General features: G+C 51.0%; 6 protein-coding genes across 6 annotated transcripts; 4 read left to right on the top strand and 2 right to left on the bottom strand.

Moving 5' to 3' along the window:
• Positions 1–527: 527 nt before the first annotated feature.
• On the top strand, positions 528–2233 carry HER10_EVM0012297 (aldehyde dehydrogenase; the record flags this gene model as incomplete). Its single annotated transcript, XM_035481694.1, has 4 exons — positions 528–655; positions 728–927; positions 996–1188; positions 1252–2233. The coding sequence occupies 4 exons, from the start codon at positions 528–530 to the stop codon at positions 2231–2233; spliced, it is 1503 nt and encodes a 500-aa protein (XP_035338992.1).
• Positions 2234–2468: 235 nt separating this feature from the next.
• Positions 2469–3455, top strand: HER10_EVM0011667 (aldehyde dehydrogenase). Its single transcript, XM_035481091.1, has 2 exons — positions 2469–2673; positions 2752–3455. The coding sequence occupies exons 1-2, from the start codon at positions 2535–2537 to the stop codon at positions 3396–3398; spliced, it is 786 nt and encodes a 261-aa protein (XP_035338943.1). The 5' UTR covers positions 2469–2534; the 3' UTR covers positions 3399–3455.
• Positions 3456–3568: 113 nt separating this feature from the next.
• HER10_EVM0007162 (amidohydrolase ytcJ-like protein) lies at positions 3569–5203 on the bottom strand (the record flags this gene model as incomplete). The annotated part of the gene is made up of 1 exon (XM_035476728.1): positions 3569–5203. The coding sequence occupies one exon, from the start codon at positions 5201–5203 to the stop codon at positions 3569–3571; it is 1635 nt and encodes a 544-aa protein (XP_035338532.1).
• A 1063-nt stretch (positions 5204–6266) lies between these two features.
• Positions 6267–7061, top strand: HER10_EVM0003593 (dsba oxidoreductase; the record flags this gene model as incomplete). Its single annotated transcript, XM_035473265.1, has 3 exons — positions 6267–6313; positions 6379–6399; positions 6449–7061. 3 exons carry the CDS (start codon positions 6267–6269, stop codon positions 7059–7061), a joined length of 681 nt encoding a protein of 226 aa, XP_035338199.1.
• A 95-nt stretch (positions 7062–7156) lies between these two features.
• Positions 7157–10115, bottom strand: HER10_EVM0006463 (glutamine synthetase; the record flags this gene model as incomplete). The annotated part of the gene is made up of 2 exons (XM_035476046.1): positions 8695–10115; positions 7157–8641 (listed from the first exon to the last, which is right to left on the bottom strand). Exons 1-2 carry the CDS (start codon positions 9820–9822, stop codon positions 7157–7159), a joined length of 2613 nt encoding a protein of 870 aa, XP_035338451.1. The 5' UTR covers positions 9823–10115.
• Positions 10116–12064: 1949 nt separating this feature from the next.
• Positions 12065–15808, top strand: HER10_EVM0011151 (uncharacterized protein; the record flags this gene model as incomplete). Its single annotated transcript, XM_035480589.1, has 4 exons — positions 12065–12301; positions 12367–12894; positions 14289–15022; positions 15079–15808. 4 exons carry the CDS (start codon positions 12065–12067, stop codon positions 15806–15808), a joined length of 2229 nt encoding a protein of 742 aa, XP_035338894.1.
• Between the last annotated feature and the right edge of the window lie 1259 nt (positions 15809–17067).

Raw genomic sequence — 17067 nt, 5'->3', positions numbered from 1 at the left:
GAGGAAGGCCTCCCCGATCATTCTGAACTTCGCTGCTCAGCCATGATCAATTCCAAGTAAAATCCAAAAGAGCCAAGCATGTCATATTGGTACGAAAATCTCAGTCGCTTCGTAGATCCAAAAAGACGAAAGTCTCGGAGGCTCAATCCGGGAGGCCACCCGATGAATGTCCTTGGGACCGCTGTCTCCTTTCAGTTATCCCCCACTGCGGGGGAGGGGTAAGTTAGACCCCGCCTGGCAGGCTACGCCGATACTGAACAGATACAGCGTCACAGGCGGATTGAAGCTGTTCGCGTGTCCAGGCCGAATTCGCAGGCGTTTATCAGATGATGGTTCGGATTGATAACCTATCTCATGAAACCTGACTGTTTACTCAATTGATTTTGGAAACGCTTTCTTGAACATTAAAGCTCATCCAAACTTCAAGAAACCTGGTTAATGCAAGCTGGCCCTCATCACCATCTCAAGCCTACTAACCGAACTTCCGAGAGAATTTTCTTCAGTCCCATTCACGTTTTGACAACAACATGGGAGATCTCTCCATTGAGTTGACTGCGCCTAACGGCCAGAAGTGGACTCAGCCAACCGGCCTCTTCATTAACAACGAATTCGTTCCCTCATCCTCCGGACAAACCATTCCTGCTATTGACCCAGCGTAAGCAATAGGCTTCAGATGGTTCACTATGCTTCAAGTAAGATGAGTTACTAACGTCTCGCGGGTATTCAGCACCGAAGAAGAGATCGCGAGAGTTCATGCAGCCACCGAGGACGATGTCGACAAGGCTGTCAAGGCCGCCGCTGCGGCACTGAAGAGTCCCTCGTGGAAGGAGCTATCGGCTTCAGATAGAGGCATCCTCATGGGCCGTCTTGCCGACCTCATGGAGTCGAATAAAGAATTGCTCGCAACCATCGACGCCTGGGACAACGGTAAGAAATCCCCAAATCTTCAACCAGACCTCAATACAACACCCGGTTCTGACGACATACCCACGCAGGCAAGACATACCAAGAGGCATTGACAAACGACATGGTCGAAGCTGTCGGAGTTATCCGCTACTACAGCGGCTGGTGCGACAAAATCTTTGGCCAGACGATCAGCCTGCCAAACAAGTTCGCCTACACCGTCCGCCAGCCCGTGGGGGTTGTAGGTCAAATCATTCCGTGGAACTATCCCATCTCAATGGCAACGTAAGAGGCTTTCTGCAATAGTGGACTGAGTTGCATTTTGCTGACCCGTCAACCACGAAACAGATGGAAGCTCGGCCCCGCGCTAGCCTGCGGAAATACCGTTGTTCTGAAGGCCGCTGAACAGACTCCCCTTAGCATCCTGGTCTTCGGTCGCCTCATCAAGGAAGCCGGCTTCCCGCCAGGCGTCGTGAACTTCATCAATGGTCTGGGTAAAGATGCTGGCGCAGCCCTCGTCTCCCATCCCTTGGTCGATAAAGTCGCGTTTACGGGATCAACGGCGACCGCAACCAATATTATGAAGATGGCTTCTGCAACACTGAAGAACATCACCCTCGAGACGGGCGGGAAATCGCCGCTGTTGGTCTTCAATGATGCGGATCTTGAGCAGGCTGTTCGGTGGTCACACATGGGCATCATGTCCAACCAAGGGCAAATCTGCACAGCCACGTCGCGGATCCTCGTGCAGCAGGATATTTACGATACCTTTGTCGCGAAATTCATCGATGAGGTCCACAAGACAAGCAAAGTCGGCAACCAGTGGGATGCCGAAACCTACCAGGGTCCGCAAGTCTCGAAGCAGCAATACGACCGCATCATGTCCTACTTCCAGGTCGGCCGTGACGAAGGCGCTACAATCAAGACTGGCGGCGAGAGGCCGGCACATCTGGGCGACAAGGGGTACTATGTCGCGCCAACAGTCTTCACGGACGTCAAGAGCGACATGAAGATTTGGCGCGAAGAAATCTTCGGCCCTGTGGTCGTGATCCAAAAGTTTGGCGACGAGGCCGAGGCGGTATCAATTGCCAATGACAGCGTTTATGGCCTTGGCGCAGCAGTCTTCACGACCAACTTGGAAAAGGCCCATCGCGTGGCTGCTGAGATCGAGGCGGGTATGGTTTGGGTGAATAGCACACAGGACTGTGATCCAAGGGTTCCCTTTGGCGGCGTGAAGCAGAGCGGCATCGGGCGGGAGCTTGGTGAGGCGGGGCTTGAGGCGTACAGCCAGATTAAGGCGGTTCATGTGAACATGGGCAACAAGCTCTAGATAAGAAGTATCATCGCATTCAAATGCTTCGGCAGACACCGCATCTACACCCGTGGGATTTTCAAGGAAGATGACGCGATTCAGAAGGGGTCTTTACCCAGTTACTTTAGTAATAATCCCCGCATAATCTCTCCCTCAACAGTGATCCCTTACGTAAACAATCTTACCGATCTCCGAGCGCGGTCATCGGTCTTCCGCCTACGTAGCTAGAGATAAATGAGCAATGACTGAATCGCGGGGTCCCAGCGCTGCCCCTCGCTGTTCTGGCGTTTTGATAAACGGTTTTCAACACTGAACAAGCATGCTCACTAGAAGTCGCAGCCCTGCCACATCAGTGATCTATAGAAGGCCCTCTACAGCATTCATAACTCCCTCGACTTGCGTCAGAAGGTTTAGCCAGGGCTTTCCAATGGCTCAAGATGGCGAGCGCGCCGCTGATGGTGAGTCGTGAGCACGAGTGAGCCAGTACCTCACAGAATCGAATGCCTCTTGAGCTACTCTTTTCTGACTCAGTCCAGGCAAACCCGTCAACTTTGGCCTCGTACTCTTCCCAGCCTTCCAGTCTCTCGACGTCTTCGGGCCCCTGGACGCCCTCAACATGCTATCAGGCTCATACAAAATGAACCTCTACATCATTGCAGATACCCTAGACCCGGTGCCAACAAGGGTCAAGGACGCCAGTCACATCTCAAACTTCTGCGAGAGCGTCGTCCCAACACATACCTTTCAGACCGCTCCGTCGCTTGACGTCCTCATCGTTCCCGGCGGGCAGGGGACTCGGAACCCGGGCATCAGCACCGCAATCGACTTTGTTAAGGAGCGCTTCGACTCGCTACAGTACCTGCTGACAGTCTGCACCGGCGCCGGAGTCGCGGCACGGGCGGGCGTGCTAGATGGGCGGAGGGCGACGACGAATAAGCTCTCGTGGGACCAGACGATTGCGCTGCGGCCGCAGGTTAAGTGGATTCACAAGGCAAGGTGGGTGCAGGATGGGAATGTGTGGACGTCTTCGGGCATTAGTGCAGGCATCGATCTGGCATTTGCGTGGATCGGAGCCGTGTATGGGAAGGATGTTGCGAAGAATATCGCCAACAGAATGGAGTATACGCCTGTTGAGGACCCAAGCTGGGATCCATTTGCTGACTTGTGGGGGTCATCAAAGTAAGGTGTACAGATATGGGTGGTGTTCATAGCTGGGTATTGTGCAGGCCATTTTCAACGCCTCTGATCTCTAGATGTCCTTGATTGTTTTCTCCGCGTGATTGACGCTGTGTCCATAATCGTCCCGAAGGCCAGTCAAAACCTGGATGATTTACTCAATTGAGCCGAAGTGATCTAAGACGACGCTGGATCCCGGATATCCCAGACTTTCCGGCCGCTGAACCAAGTCTCCTCCACTTGAGCTTGCAATAAGCTCTTCTCATCCCACTTCATGTCAACCACGATGAAATCAGCGCACTTCCCAGCTGCAAGGCTCCCCGTACGGTTCTCATCAAACACACTGCTTGCAGCGCCCCAAGTAGCGGCTGTGATAGACTCGCATAGTCCAAGACGGAAGTGCTCGTTGAAAGTCCCAGTGAATTTGGGATCTCTTGCAGACCGTCTCGAAGCCGCAACGTACAAATTCTCCATCGGTGCCCATGGCGAGGTCGGACTATCACTGCCGATAGCCATCAAAGCCCCCGAGTCGGCGAATTCGCGGTAGGCAAATGCTCGATGACAACGATCTTCTCCGATCAGGCGGGGCCATTCAGTGAGGACAGCCGGGTCCGAGTGAACGGGTTGGATAGAGGCTGTGAGACCCAGCCTGCCTAGACGAGCTGCATCTTCTGGTGATACAAGTTCTAGATGTTCGATGCGGTGGCGGCGGCCGGGGCTGGTGTGCTTCTCTATGGCGTCGATTGCCATTCTAACCGCGGCGTCTCCAATGGCATGGAGTGCAACCTGGAGACCACCATCGTTTGCTTCCTTGACAACAGGGTTCAGATACTCTGGTTCCCAAATTGGTGGGGGCTTGCCTGCCGGTGCGTAAGGTTCCGAGAGAAACGCCGTGCAAGCATCGATAATGCCATCGCATATCACCTTGATACCAACAATACGGAAGTTCGGGCTAGTGGTGGAGTTGTAAACTTGGCTCAGCTCAATAGCGCGACGAACTTGACGGGAGTTGGCATGATGATCCGTTGTTGGCTTGATCAGCCAGTACGCGGCTACACGGATCGGGAAATCTGGCTGGGTATCTCGAAGGGTGATGATCGCGCCCCATGCTTCCTCGTCCATTGCCATCTCCACCACGCCGGTATATCCTGCCGCATTATACTCCTTCACCGCGGCGATGATAGCCTTGATACGCTCTTCTTTGGGGGATGAGGAAGCCTGGTACGGCCAGATGATGGACATCATTGCGCCTTCATCGAGAACACCAGATGGTCTCCCATGCTCATCGCGATGGATACGTCCGCCAGCCGGATCCGGCATGTCGGCGACTTCAAGCTCTTTCAGAGCTGCATGATTACACCAGGATGAATGCAACGAGCTCGCATCGACAAAGATTGGGCGGGGATCAATATCATCGAGTAAAGCGGCCGAGACCCCATTCGGAGTCATCGAGTGCCTCCATCCTTTGCAGAGAATTGTTGGTAGATTCGGGTTTGCCTTGGCGTATGACCTAATGCTGGACCGGATGTCGTCTAACGTTTTGCAATTTGATAAGTCGAGTTTCCGAAGAGATTGTCCTAGTAGGAGGAGGTGCATATGGCCGTCGATGAAGCCGGGAAGGACTGTACGCTGTTGCAGGTCATGGACCTTAAACCCCGTTAAGTCTGATGGTTCTATTTCTTTCCGATTTCCGATAGCTGCAATCTTCTGGTCTATTACCAAGAGACTATCGGCGAAAGTTGCTTGGGCGTTGAATCCAGTCCCGGCGTTGACGAGGACTCTGCCATTGTGGAAGAATGTCCCTGCAAACATTACAATCACACAAAAACTTCTAAGCTCAAGCGAAGTTTGAGGTAGATTATAGTTGTTGGTTTCACTTAACAAAAAACGTCGCTGTGAGTTGTGTTAGTGAAACGCTAAAAAGGTACTGATGATGACAGACAAAGAGGAAGCTTGAAGCTTCAATCGTTTACTTTTTGGTCGCAAAGCTGCTTGTAAGTTGCTTTGAATGCAGATAAATACTACTTCCGAGTCTCGGCACGTTTTCAGAGCCCTTGCTTATTCTTATAGTCTCAGCTAAGCCTCAGGTGCTCAATACTACTTATCTTGAGTCACTAAGGGTTCCGAGAAAAGATCTTGTCAACAGAAGTCAAAGTGGGTTTTCGTCGTTTAGCGCTCGTCACGACTTTACTTCCCAGTTCAATCAGCTCTCATACCCCATTTTAGCTCCCGAATAGTCAAAAAGCGGGGCAGGACCTCTCCTCGACTTTCCTTCCCAGTCAATCTAGATAACATCGTTCATAGCGCGGTTGAGGGAGACCGCGCTCCGTTGGCTTCCGCAATCAGCTTCTTTGCCCTGATTCCCCCAACTCATCAAGGCCCTCACTTATCGAATCGTCGACTGTGCTAGAGATATTGGGAATAAGTATGACATGCTACTTGATAAATCGACCTTCCTTCTACTTTTGTCGGGCTGTCTGAGCCTGGATTGTGAGTAAGAAGGAACAGACGCTTGAGGCCCAATGAGAAGGCGCGATTGAGTCAGAGTTCAAACGCATGGAACGATTCAAGGGGAAGCGAACGACATAGGAGTAGTAAAAGGTTGAATGGGAAAGGTATCGGTCAAGTCATTTCTAGAAAGATTGACGTCCAGCCCCAACTTATATGCAATCTCTATGTGACTTCGGTCGATCTCCCGGCCACGTGAACGCGACCTACGAGGAGGTCATAGGTGCGGGGTCGTGACCAACCGATGTTCAAGCAACCGTCATTACCGGCGTCTTCAAGCACACTCTGAGTATCAAAACCAAACGGATTACGAATGTAAAAAGTAAAAATCACTCTTTAGACAGTCGATTCTCTCAGACTTCAAAATATGTATCAATCACAGATCACATTTACTTTGGATACGGTCTGTCCCTGGTGAGCGTCCGATTCCATCACAGCCTGATTTTTCTACCATGAGCGCAAGTTAACTTCGGGGAAAGGACCTACATTGCTAAGAAGAGGTATTAAATCACAAACGAGGTTGCGATTTTGTGATCTGACAGCAGGCAGATTGGCGGAGGCTCTCGACCAAGTCGCAGCTAGCCCCAATGGCAAAGATGTTTCCTTCACCTTGGTCTTCCGTCCCTACCAGCTCTATCCAGACTTCCCATCAGAGCCGCAGGACAAGCGGCACTGGTACACGACAGCAAAGCATGATGCCTCCGATCAAAAGCAAGAAGTTTTCGAAGCGACAATGGGGGCCCTCGGATCTGCAGCCGGCATCAACTTTTCCTTTGGGGGCACCATCTCCAACACGCTTCCATCGCATCGAATCATCCAGCACTTTCAGGAAGCCAAGAATGCGGAGACTGCAAATCGACTGGTTGACGCATTGTATAGTCGCTACTTCGAACGCGAGCAGGATCAAAACTCCAAGGATGTGCTGGTAGACGCGTGCGTCGAGGCCGGTATTTCGGAGACGGAGGCGAAAGCGGTTGTGGATGATGAAAGTGAAGGGAAGATGGAAACGAGAAACATGATTCGGATGGCCGCCATGGATGGTGTTGATTCGGTGCCGTATATCATGTTTGAGGGCCGTCGGAGGGATCTCACTCTCATTGGGGCCAAGGAGGTTGATGAGTATGTCAAGGCTTTGCAGACGATTATCAAAGAGAGCAAGTGAAGAAGTGTACTTAGTATCTTTGTTTGATTCATAGTGCGTAGGCACCCAGATAAGATAATTTTGGTCATCGGTTCCAGTTTGGTCGAGATGTTGTCCTAGTATCGCTCCAAGATCCACTGTCGACGGTCATCACTACTAATAGCCTCCAGGTTTCTCATTTCCTCCTCCTTGACTGTGATGTATCTCTCTATCAAGTCCTCACCAAGCAGCTCATTCATGACATCGTCCGCGCGGAGAGCTTTGAGCGCCTCTGGCAGACCTGAAGGAAGCATCTGCTCGACGCCCAGCTCTTTCCGGTCATTCGGCGTCAAAGACGCAGGGTCAACCTCGCAATCACCCCAGGTCATCTTTTCGCCTTCGATGACACCGTGTGTGCCTGCGCCCAGGAGTGCAGCGAGTGCGAGGTACGGATTTGCGATGCCGTCCATGCACTTGACCTCCCAATGGCTGTTCTCAATCTTGCGCAGCGGCGTCTCTCTGTTCTGGGTGCCCCACGTTACCCAACGACCGCCGGCCCAGCAGCCGTCTTGAACTCTCTCGTAGCTAACAGGGTTGCTGTATGTGAAGGCCGTGATCGCGCGAAGGTGCCTTAAGATACCGGCATAAAATGGGTTGTATGTCTCTGGCTTAGAGCCCGCAGCGGAGTTGATTGACATGTGCACATGGGCTGCGGTGCCGCAAGCTGTCGGATATGGTTTGGGGTGAAGAGTCATCCTGTAGCCTTCTGCCGCGGCGATGCTTGAGATAACCTCACGAACGTAAAGCAATGTGTCGACTGCTTCGAGCGGAGGCGCCTGAGGAAGGATGACTTCGAACTGGCCGGCCGCACTCTCAGGGTGCACTTGCTCGATGTAGATGCCGTTGGCGTCTAGCTCGGCCACAGCCTTCTCAATGACTTTAGCAAAGACAGGGTGATCCATCATGCGGGAGGTAGACCATGCGTGCCCGTCATTGCTAAGAGTTTTGTACTTTTCGAAGGAGTTATCCACTCGCTCGAGGAGAACCAGCTCAATCTCAAATCCGAGACTGAAGGTCAAACCATGTCGGGCAGCTATCTCGATCACCCTTTGCAGTAAGGATCGCGGACAGAAGGGTACAGCTGAGCCGTCATACTCTCTGAAATCGCCAAAGACGCTGATATGACCCTCTCTGGGACCCTCCTGAAGTGAGGTGAAGTCGGGATGAAGGCGGTACTCTCCGGTGCCAGATGCCCCCGGGACCACGTGGTCGTTCTGCAACAGTCCGAGACTTGCTTTTGTGATACTGATGGAGAAGTCACCGTCTTCGTTCATTACAGAGAGAACTTTGCGCATTGGTATCGCGCGAACTCGTGGTGTTGCTGTCAGGTCATTCCAGTAGATGCGCAGGTATTGAGGTGGCTTTTTCCCATCCAGGAAAGCTTCTAGAATGTCAAGATCACTTCTTCCTGACAGTCTCCTCGGGTTCGCAATTGTTTCATCGAAGCTGAACTCTAATCCGAGATGGTACACACGGTTGGAGTTGTTGAAGAGGATGTCTTTGACGAGTTGGGTTGCTTCCCGCCAGGTCATGTGTCCCTTGCGGGAATATTCAGACAAGACCTGGATCATGTCAGCCTTGACGGAAAGAATAAGAGGCATATGATATTAGTGACCTTTTCCAAGACCTCCCGCACTTGGAGGACGGCGAGTAGGTAGGTTTCTGGGAACCAATGCCCATCAGTGCTCCACAATATCTTAGACCAGGGACACAACTCTAGAACCTGCCGCACGGCAGTTTCCTGGCCATCTCTGCTCAGGAACGGAAATATCTCGCCAATATCAGTGTAGACGTTGGCATACACAGACGCCAAGTACCCGGCCTCTCTCATGAAGGGATAGCTGGCATGCAGGAGTACAATGGGAACCGTGGGGTACTGGCGAATGAACTCCTGTAGATGTGATGGGGAAGCGGAGGTGAGAGTGATGTCGTTGTCGCCGAGGCCAGTATGAAATTGAATTGGCTTCTTGCCAGAGCCTGAAGCATTCCTGATGAGACAAGCCAACCTGTGCACCAGGTACTCATTAAGCCCACGATGATTGACGCGTGTGAATGCCTTGTCAGTGCCTTTGGTATGTTTCTCATGGATCTCCTCGAATGCCTTGCGAGCCGCAGCAGCGTCTGGTCTTCTGGGAATACCCAAACCAGTGCGGTAGCAAATCACGGACTTGAAGCCAACGACTTCTGGATCGGCTATGGCCTCCACAATGCTGTGATCAAACGCCTTCAATGCCTTTTCAAACACGGACCCGGCGTCTTTGGCGGTTCTTGGAGCATTTTCATCCGTGGGGAGATGGTTATTGATAATGTCTGCCGCAATCTTCTCGATGCGCACAATCCTCTTGGCAGGGCTGCGTGTAAGGTCGCTGAAGTACGTGTAAGGATAGACCGCATTCTCGCCATCTAAACCATCGTCGACCAGAACCGATTCAATTCCATTGAGGCATTCCGCGACCCAGGCATCGTAGTCCTCGATGCGTTTCGCCTCAATGGCATTCACGACGGCTTCCCAGCTCGGCTCGCATCGAAGGATCTTGGAGAGCTGTTTGACGGCGCGCAAATGGGCCAAACTGGTCAGTGAGGCGTGAATTGCGTCGCCGTGAGCTTCAGTGGTGATTGATAGAAGAGGGTAACGGCCAATTGCATCGAGATCTAGAAGAGGATGGGCATGGTTGTCGATAATGGGCGTCGTCTGAATGGTGTGGCTGAGGAGTGCCTGGCCAGTAAGCTTCGCGGGATCCATCTTCGCGGAGAAAGACCACCAGAGAGGTCAGGATTATAGCTTAGGTTGAAAAGGAATTCTGACAGCCTTTCAACCGCAAGTTGATGGATGTAGTCCCCAAACGAGATGGCTTTCGGCCTGGTAATTTGGTTGCGCAGGTGTGAGGATGCAGCTGGCGGAAAAGGGAGGGAGGGGTAGGTGATCAGGCTGTGAAATGACGTGAGACCTTCTTATCGCTGCCGCTGCCGTGCCATGCCGATAGGAGAGTTCATGTCTTACAGCTCCGAGAATCCTCGCCTCCCTTTGGGTAGATCGCGAGGGGAAACAACCCAGCCCCATTTCGCCCATTCGTAGATGTAAACTGGCCGACGTCACGGGCTGGAACGTGTAGTGGTGTTCGTCGGTTCGATAAGCTTTATACCCCGCAATCAACGGATGCTAGGTGTCAGCTGGTGTCGATAATAAGACGAATCCGCCAGAAGTCCATGCCAAGAAAGCTGCGAAGATGATGTTTAAGGTCATGTTAAAAACACCGCCGTGGCCATTAATGTTAATGATGCCATTTAGCAGTCATTTAGACGCATCGCTGATGTCGATGGGTTCGGCAGCCTTGAATTCTTTTTATGATTGATTTCAAGGTCGTGTAGGTACCTACTTGAACGTACTGCACAGGCCCGCCGGAGTCCCGAACCGTCCGGGGCGGTTCTACTGTCGAGTAGACTTCGGGCCGGCTCCGGCAACCGGCATGAAATTTCCCTCATCATCAACAATAACGGAGATGTTGAAATGACACTTTTCTCAACCGTCGCCGAGGAGCGCGCAAGGTACCTAGATATTTGTGTTCCCTAACGCACAGAACCTCGGCGCATACTTACATGCAGGCTTTCGGAGCTAGCGGAGTCCAACGAAATGGTAATTCAAGCAGGCTAGACGAAATCTCGCATAAGTCGGCGTGCCACAGAGCTGCGGGACATATGGACTGCAGAACACTCCATGACGTTCATATCAGGCTGACCAACCGGAAACTGAGGTCTACCATCCCCAAGAATCGAGTGAGACCACCTGCTTGCAACCGACCCGATCCACCAACAGCCTGCTTCAAGGATGACCAGAAATCTTAGATATCGAGCCTCGAAAGACTCGAGATCAGCACCCTCATGCCGAAACGCCTGCACTGAGCCTTGCTGCTGATACCCCAGCCGCTGCGCCAGTTGCCACTAGGAACAGCCACTCTATTCAGCTTCTGCATGGCGACCATGTCTCATCACAACCGGACGCCCGTCTTGCTGGCCACCGTTTTGCAACTTTGCGGATAGCTTGGCCGTACGCGTCCGGCCGTAGTCAAAACCGGCGTAAGACCAGTATGGTACTCGCCGCCCCCGCACTGCAATCCTCGACTCGATCGGGTTCTGACTTAACTCAAAAAATGTCTGCTAGCAGTATCTTTGAAGCTGCCGAATACTTCGCCTGGCCTGTATCTTGTACAATCCTCCTCCTACCATTTGTGCGCTACTTCGCTTCGCCGGTGAGTCGACCTTCTAGCTTACGCCCAATTTGAAGAGCACAATCACTGAACTGAGGCGACCGGTACGAATAGAAACCGCAATACGGACTGCCTCAATCAGAAAGTCGCACAAGAAGGCGTTCGAGTAAGATGGCGCACCCGGGAAACACTGGAGAAAGCACCGTAGTTATGTCAGATGGAAGTGAGTGCCCTGTTGGATGGACTCAGGACTGTTGCCCGGGGTCACCGTAAAGAGCTGAGATCCGATACAAACGTACTTGTTGATAAGAATTTGTTCAATGCTGATTACTACGTCGAGCAGAAGGATCTCTGCGTACAGAACCCTCTACGAGCACTGATGGTCACATCTCATCAGAGACAAACCAAACGCACTCACCCGAAGCAACTTCTTCTCCTCTCAGCTCCTCTGTTAGCGATGATTCACTTGAGGAAAGAATCAACCGAGATCTTTGTAAGACCGAGGATGACAAAGACTTTCTGCCAGCCGACATTATCGACGCCTTGACATCTAGAAGTATTGTCGAGGAAGAGCTCAAGGCGCATGTGGCTAGTGATCAACTATCGTCCCTCTTAGCCTATGTCACAAACCCGAACCAACCTGCTAGGCGGCTATTTCTTACTCTAGTTGTTTGCGATGATCTGAAGCGACTCCAAGATCTAGCCGATGCTCCTCAAAATTTTCATGACGGTGATTTGCCCGTCAAGGTTGTGAAGAACCCTAATACGGCTGGGTACTGTATGGAGAGCATCGGAAGCGGCAAAATGTGGCCTCTATTCGCAAGTCGCCGGAAAGCCACTCTTGACAGTTTCTTTCACAGTCAATGGCAATTTCTTGCGCCAGTCTTTACTACCAATTCCTTTCGTCATAAGCTTCACCCTAGCTGTCCTCTTCCTTTTATCGTGAAGATCAACCATCAAAAGGCGGGGTTCTTCAGTTCCGTGTTTGAAGTGGTGATTCATGATGCACATCAGAAGGTCCTACCAAAGGTAAAGATCTTGTCCCCTCGAGACGTACTTTAGTCGCTTACAATTGATTACAGATCAAGGGAAAGAAGATTCGTGTCGCCTCAAAGGAGATGAGAATTGGGATGGATTCTTACTATGAGAAAGAGGCGGATATTCTGGAGACCATACGCAATGTTGACAACCCTCATCTCATTAAACCCTTGGCGGCATATCGAAGAGGTGATCTCAGGGGCTTTCTTTTCCCTTGGGGGGAGGGTGGCAACCTGAAAGAATTCTGGAGCTCCCAAGAAAAATTGCGACCTGTGCCTGTCAGAGACCCTCATCTTGTTCTTTGGGTCCTACGGCAACTTCAGGGCATCTGCGGATCCATCAGTGCCTTGCACGAAAGGAACTGCCGACACGGAGATCTGAAGCCCGAGAACATTCTTCATTTCCTTGAGACTGGTGGCAAGGGTGTTCTCAGAGTTGCCGATGTAGGGCTCGCTAGATTCCATCTCGAGGCTACCAGAGATCGAAACCAGCCGACGAACACCATGACCGGCACTGTCCGTTATGAGCCTCCGGAGTTCGGGCTTACGGAGCAGATCTCGCGACTCTACGATGTGTGGTCACTGGGCTGCGTCTTTCTTGAGTTTCTCATCTGGGTGCTCTATGGCAACAGCAAACTGAGGGACTTCAACAGGGCCAGCATCGAAGAGAAATTCTGGAGCAAAGATGATGAAGGCTACCATCAGCATCGCGAGGTCAAGAGGTGGATTTCTCGCATGTCGAAGGACCTCCGGCGAAGCGACATTACTTCCACCACTGCGCTCAAGGACGTACTGGAGCTAATCGACTTGAACATGCTAGTCCCTGAAGTCGATGGCCGGACAAACTCTACAAAGCTGTACGAAAGGCTGAGGAGTATTTTTGAACAAGCTCAAGCACAAGAAAACTATTTGCTGGATTCTACTCTATGGGGTCGCATCAGCACTAGCGCAGTCCCCGTTGAACACAGGCGCTCTAACCTGGAAGTTCCTGGCCAACGACCTCTCCCAGGTCGCGCAACAACAAGTCAAAACCTACAACCTGCGCTTCTAGGGAGCGTACCGGACGTGCCCATACCAGACACTCCTATGATTGTTGAACCCGTTGCTGAGCTAAGCGACGTCAACATGCAAATTCCGATTCCGAATGCTCAAGAAGTAAGAAAACCCTGGCGTGATACTATATAGCAGTCTCCATAAGAATTGGTGCTAATGAGATGCTTCGTGCACAGTATGTGAGTGTGAGATCTTTGTGACGGTTGATTTCACTTTGACAAATGTGCGGTCTCTCGGTATCTTCTGTACTAACTCCAGTCATTCTAGAACGTAAGCTACCTCTACTTAACATCATAGTCCTTCATATTTGCCTTCAGGTATTGCTAATTAGTCAAATTGACTCATTTCTTACCCCGTGATAGATGGTAAGTCACTTTGACATACTTGAAACGATTTGTAGCTAACAGTATATAGCGCGTAAGCCTTATCAGAAACTCCTGCTCTAGCCATTTTGCTCCAGCTAATTCTCATCAGCAACTTGACAACTTCCGAGATGTGTGGGAGTTGCAGAGTGATAGCCATTTCGCCAGTGAATTCTATCACGAATCCGCATCACCCCTACCGACCCCACAAAATTCCACACTCTGCAGTAATTGCAAGAAATATGATATCTGGACGCCCATGTTTCTTATTTGTGAACGACTTAGAGATCTCAAATCCAGATCTCAGGCTTGCGAGCTGTGCGCCATCCTAGTTCGAAGTGCTGAATCGCTTGGCATAGAGGATGGCGGTGAATTGAAGTGTCGAAGAGAAGGCTCGTCGTTAAAGATCGATCCCGATGGTCCCACTATTTTGAGTCTTTATGTTAGCCCAGGTAAGCATCGGGTACAACTTCGTTCACATTGTTGGTCGAACATGCCTGCTTACTGGAAACAACCATAGCGACTGGCGGCTCTACACCTCCACATGCACAGGTCGGCTTTCCTACCCTACCGGAAACAGGCTCCCCTGAGCAGTATGTTCTGCTGAACGAATGGCTACGCGTGTGTGACGAACAACACAGCCATGGCGTCGATGATCGTACCGAGTTACCCACTCGCGTCCTCGATGTTGGAACAGACCCGAATTCTACTATTCATCTCTGCGAAGGGAAGCTCCTTCCACTCGAACGATACACTGCCCTGAGTCACTGCTGGGGGGTGAATTCTCAAGCTCAAGTTCGCACCCTGAAGGAGAATATCGATGTCTTTCGCAAGCGGATTGACTTCGGCATTCTTCCAAAGAGTTTTCAAGACGCCGTTAAAATCACGAGAGCGTTGGGACTACGCTACCTATGGATTGATTCACTCTGCATTATACAGAACGATAAGCAGGATTGGGCCTTTGAGGCCACGCGTATGGAGCATGTCTTCAGCTCTGCCTATGTCACTATAGCAGCCACAGCAGCGTCTTCTTCGGCTGAAGGCTTCTTGCGACAGAAAGCAAAACATCCATTCGTAACATTGGAGGGACCCAACGGGCGCACTACCTTTGTGCGCAAGTCAATTGACGACTTTCACCAAGATGTCGAACAAGCTGTGCTCAACCAGCGCGGATGGGTGTTACAAGAGAGGGCATTGTCGCGCCGGATACTTCACTTCACAGCATCTCAGGTGTATTGGGAATGCGGAAATGGCGTTCATTGCGAGACTTTGATGAAGCTGTCTAAGTAAGTCCCGAGTATTTGGCTCTTGGATGCCTAATAGCTGACATTGGTCCAACAAGCCGACAAGCTGCACTCCTCGGGGACTCCGATTTCCCTAAATCAGCCCTAGAGTACTTCAAGGGAGGCCGAATCGTGACATTCCAAACCCTCTATCAGATGTATTCCCGGCTCGCATTCACAGTACCGAGCGATCGGTCCATTGGAATCAAGGGTTTAGAAGAGAGACTGGTCAAGGACTTTGCCACCAAAGGAGGATTTGGAATTTTCGACGAATACCTTCAACGAAGTCTTCTTTGGCAGAAAGCTCCTGATGCGTCCCTCGATAGAATCTCATACCCTCCAGATAGGCGAGTTCCCTCCTGGTCCTGGATGGCATATCAAGGCCAAATAGCCTATCTTGAGGCTCCCTTCGAACATATCAACTGGACCAAGGATATTATCACGCCTTTTAACACTGACAGCGGAAAGAAAACGCATTGGGAAGTCTCCGAGGGCAGTGAAATTCCTCTCCTCCGTGGCGTCGCAAGTCGCATCAGTTTGGATGACATCGAACTCCTCAAAAGAGTCAGATTCGACGAATCAAGGCCGCATACGATAGATCACCTGAGATGTATCGTTGTTGGGAGGGAGAAGACAGAGGGCTTGACCCGGGAGCCGGAGCATTATGTTCTTGTCATTGCGAGGCTATCTAAAGAACAAGGTGGTCGATATGAGCGCGTTGGCGTAGGAAGATTACTGGCTGAACACATCCTACTGCGAGAGCCGCAGCTCGACGTTGAGGTGCAGTAGTTTTCTAAGGATTCTTTCATAGAATCTCCCATTTTCCGTGGACTTTATTTCAAAATGAGGTGTTACTTATTTTCTTCCATATCACTTTCAAGTTTACCTTATTCTATCAAACGAGCATTTGACGTTTGGCTGATCATCATGTTGTGTTGCATCAAAATTCGTACGATGAAGTGGTCTTGAAAATGGGAGTCAAGAGACTTGGCCTACGCATGACTGATTCTTGTCGATGCTCATGGCCGCCATTACATTCTCGATGTGAATTAGATAAGATAATCCTGTCCGTTGAATTCCCTCCTCTTTCATTTCTGCTGAATCCATGCTGGAATCATTTGTCCCTCCTGTTAGGCCGTCCAGCCGGTGTTCTCGATATTTGCGAGTATCCAGCTCGCGAAGTCTGCGCTGTTCCATGTCGCTTTGCCAGTGCCCTCTCTCAGAATCGAATGCTAATAGAACTAACATTCATTAATCATACATGTACTAAAAACATGAAGAATCAGCATCCGCGTCCTCAGAGCTTTGCAGTCATGCATTTCATGTACTGGCTTCACATACCACAGTAATCCTACAGTCGGTATTTACTTGCTTTCAGCATCGAGCTTTCAGACGGAGCTCTCTGACTATCGACTCGCACCGTGTATATGTTATGCCGCATCTCTACGGTATAACTGCCGCTAGGTAGTCGTCTTTCTAGCGCCCGTAATAATTGAGAAGAGCTCGTGAGATTCGAATGAATTTGTAACTCTAGAGGTTCTTGCTGATCGTAGTGGCCTGATTCAAAATCCTTGACAGATGCGTATTGCGGCATTGTATCTGAGCTGTGTATCCAAGGCTGGTGCTGTTCTTTGCTGGCTTCTAGATCGTAAGCTTTAGTGAGCGGTTGTTGTGTTTAAATCTGGACGGTCCAGACAACATTCAGGGACACGGACAGAGATACCGAGAACAGCCCAATCTCCCAGCCTTAGACATGTGTAAATACCGCCACGTCAGGCGGCTAGCGGTGTCATCGCGACCGAAATAGACACATCGAATTCGAAAAGTTGCCGGACGGAGGCGCTGGGGCTATGCTCGCGTGCGTGATCATTTGCTGACCTCAGCTGGCATAGCCTGACCTGACCAAGAAAGACGGAGGTATGGCCTCGGTGGTTTCTGAATCATAGTCTCAGCGATATATGAGTGGCTGCAAGCAGTATTTGCCCAGGTAAGCCAAGTTAGGTCGAGTGATTTGGTGTTGGTCCCATTTGCAGCCTATGGCGAACCAC

This window comes from Colletotrichum scovillei (genome assembly GCF_011075155.1).
Source record: "Colletotrichum scovillei strain TJNH1 chromosome Unknown Contig00001, whole genome shotgun sequence".
NCBI classification, from domain to species: domain Eukaryota; kingdom Fungi; phylum Ascomycota; class Sordariomycetes; order Glomerellales; family Glomerellaceae; genus Colletotrichum; species Colletotrichum scovillei.
The sequence above is the reverse complement of the archived record's forward strand: the minus strand, read 5'-3'. Positions and strand labels throughout refer to the sequence as shown.

Bases quoted from the DNA above. Each gene is read 5' to 3' on its own strand.
- HER10_EVM0011667 (XM_035481091.1), top strand. From the start codon at position 2,535: ATGCTCACTAGAAGTCGCAGCCCTGCCACATCAGTGATCTATAGAAGG. The intron at 2,674-2,751 runs GTGAGTCGTGAG...GACTCAGTCCAG, and splicing joins TGGCGAGCGCGCCGCTGATG to GCAAACCCGTCAACTTTGGC.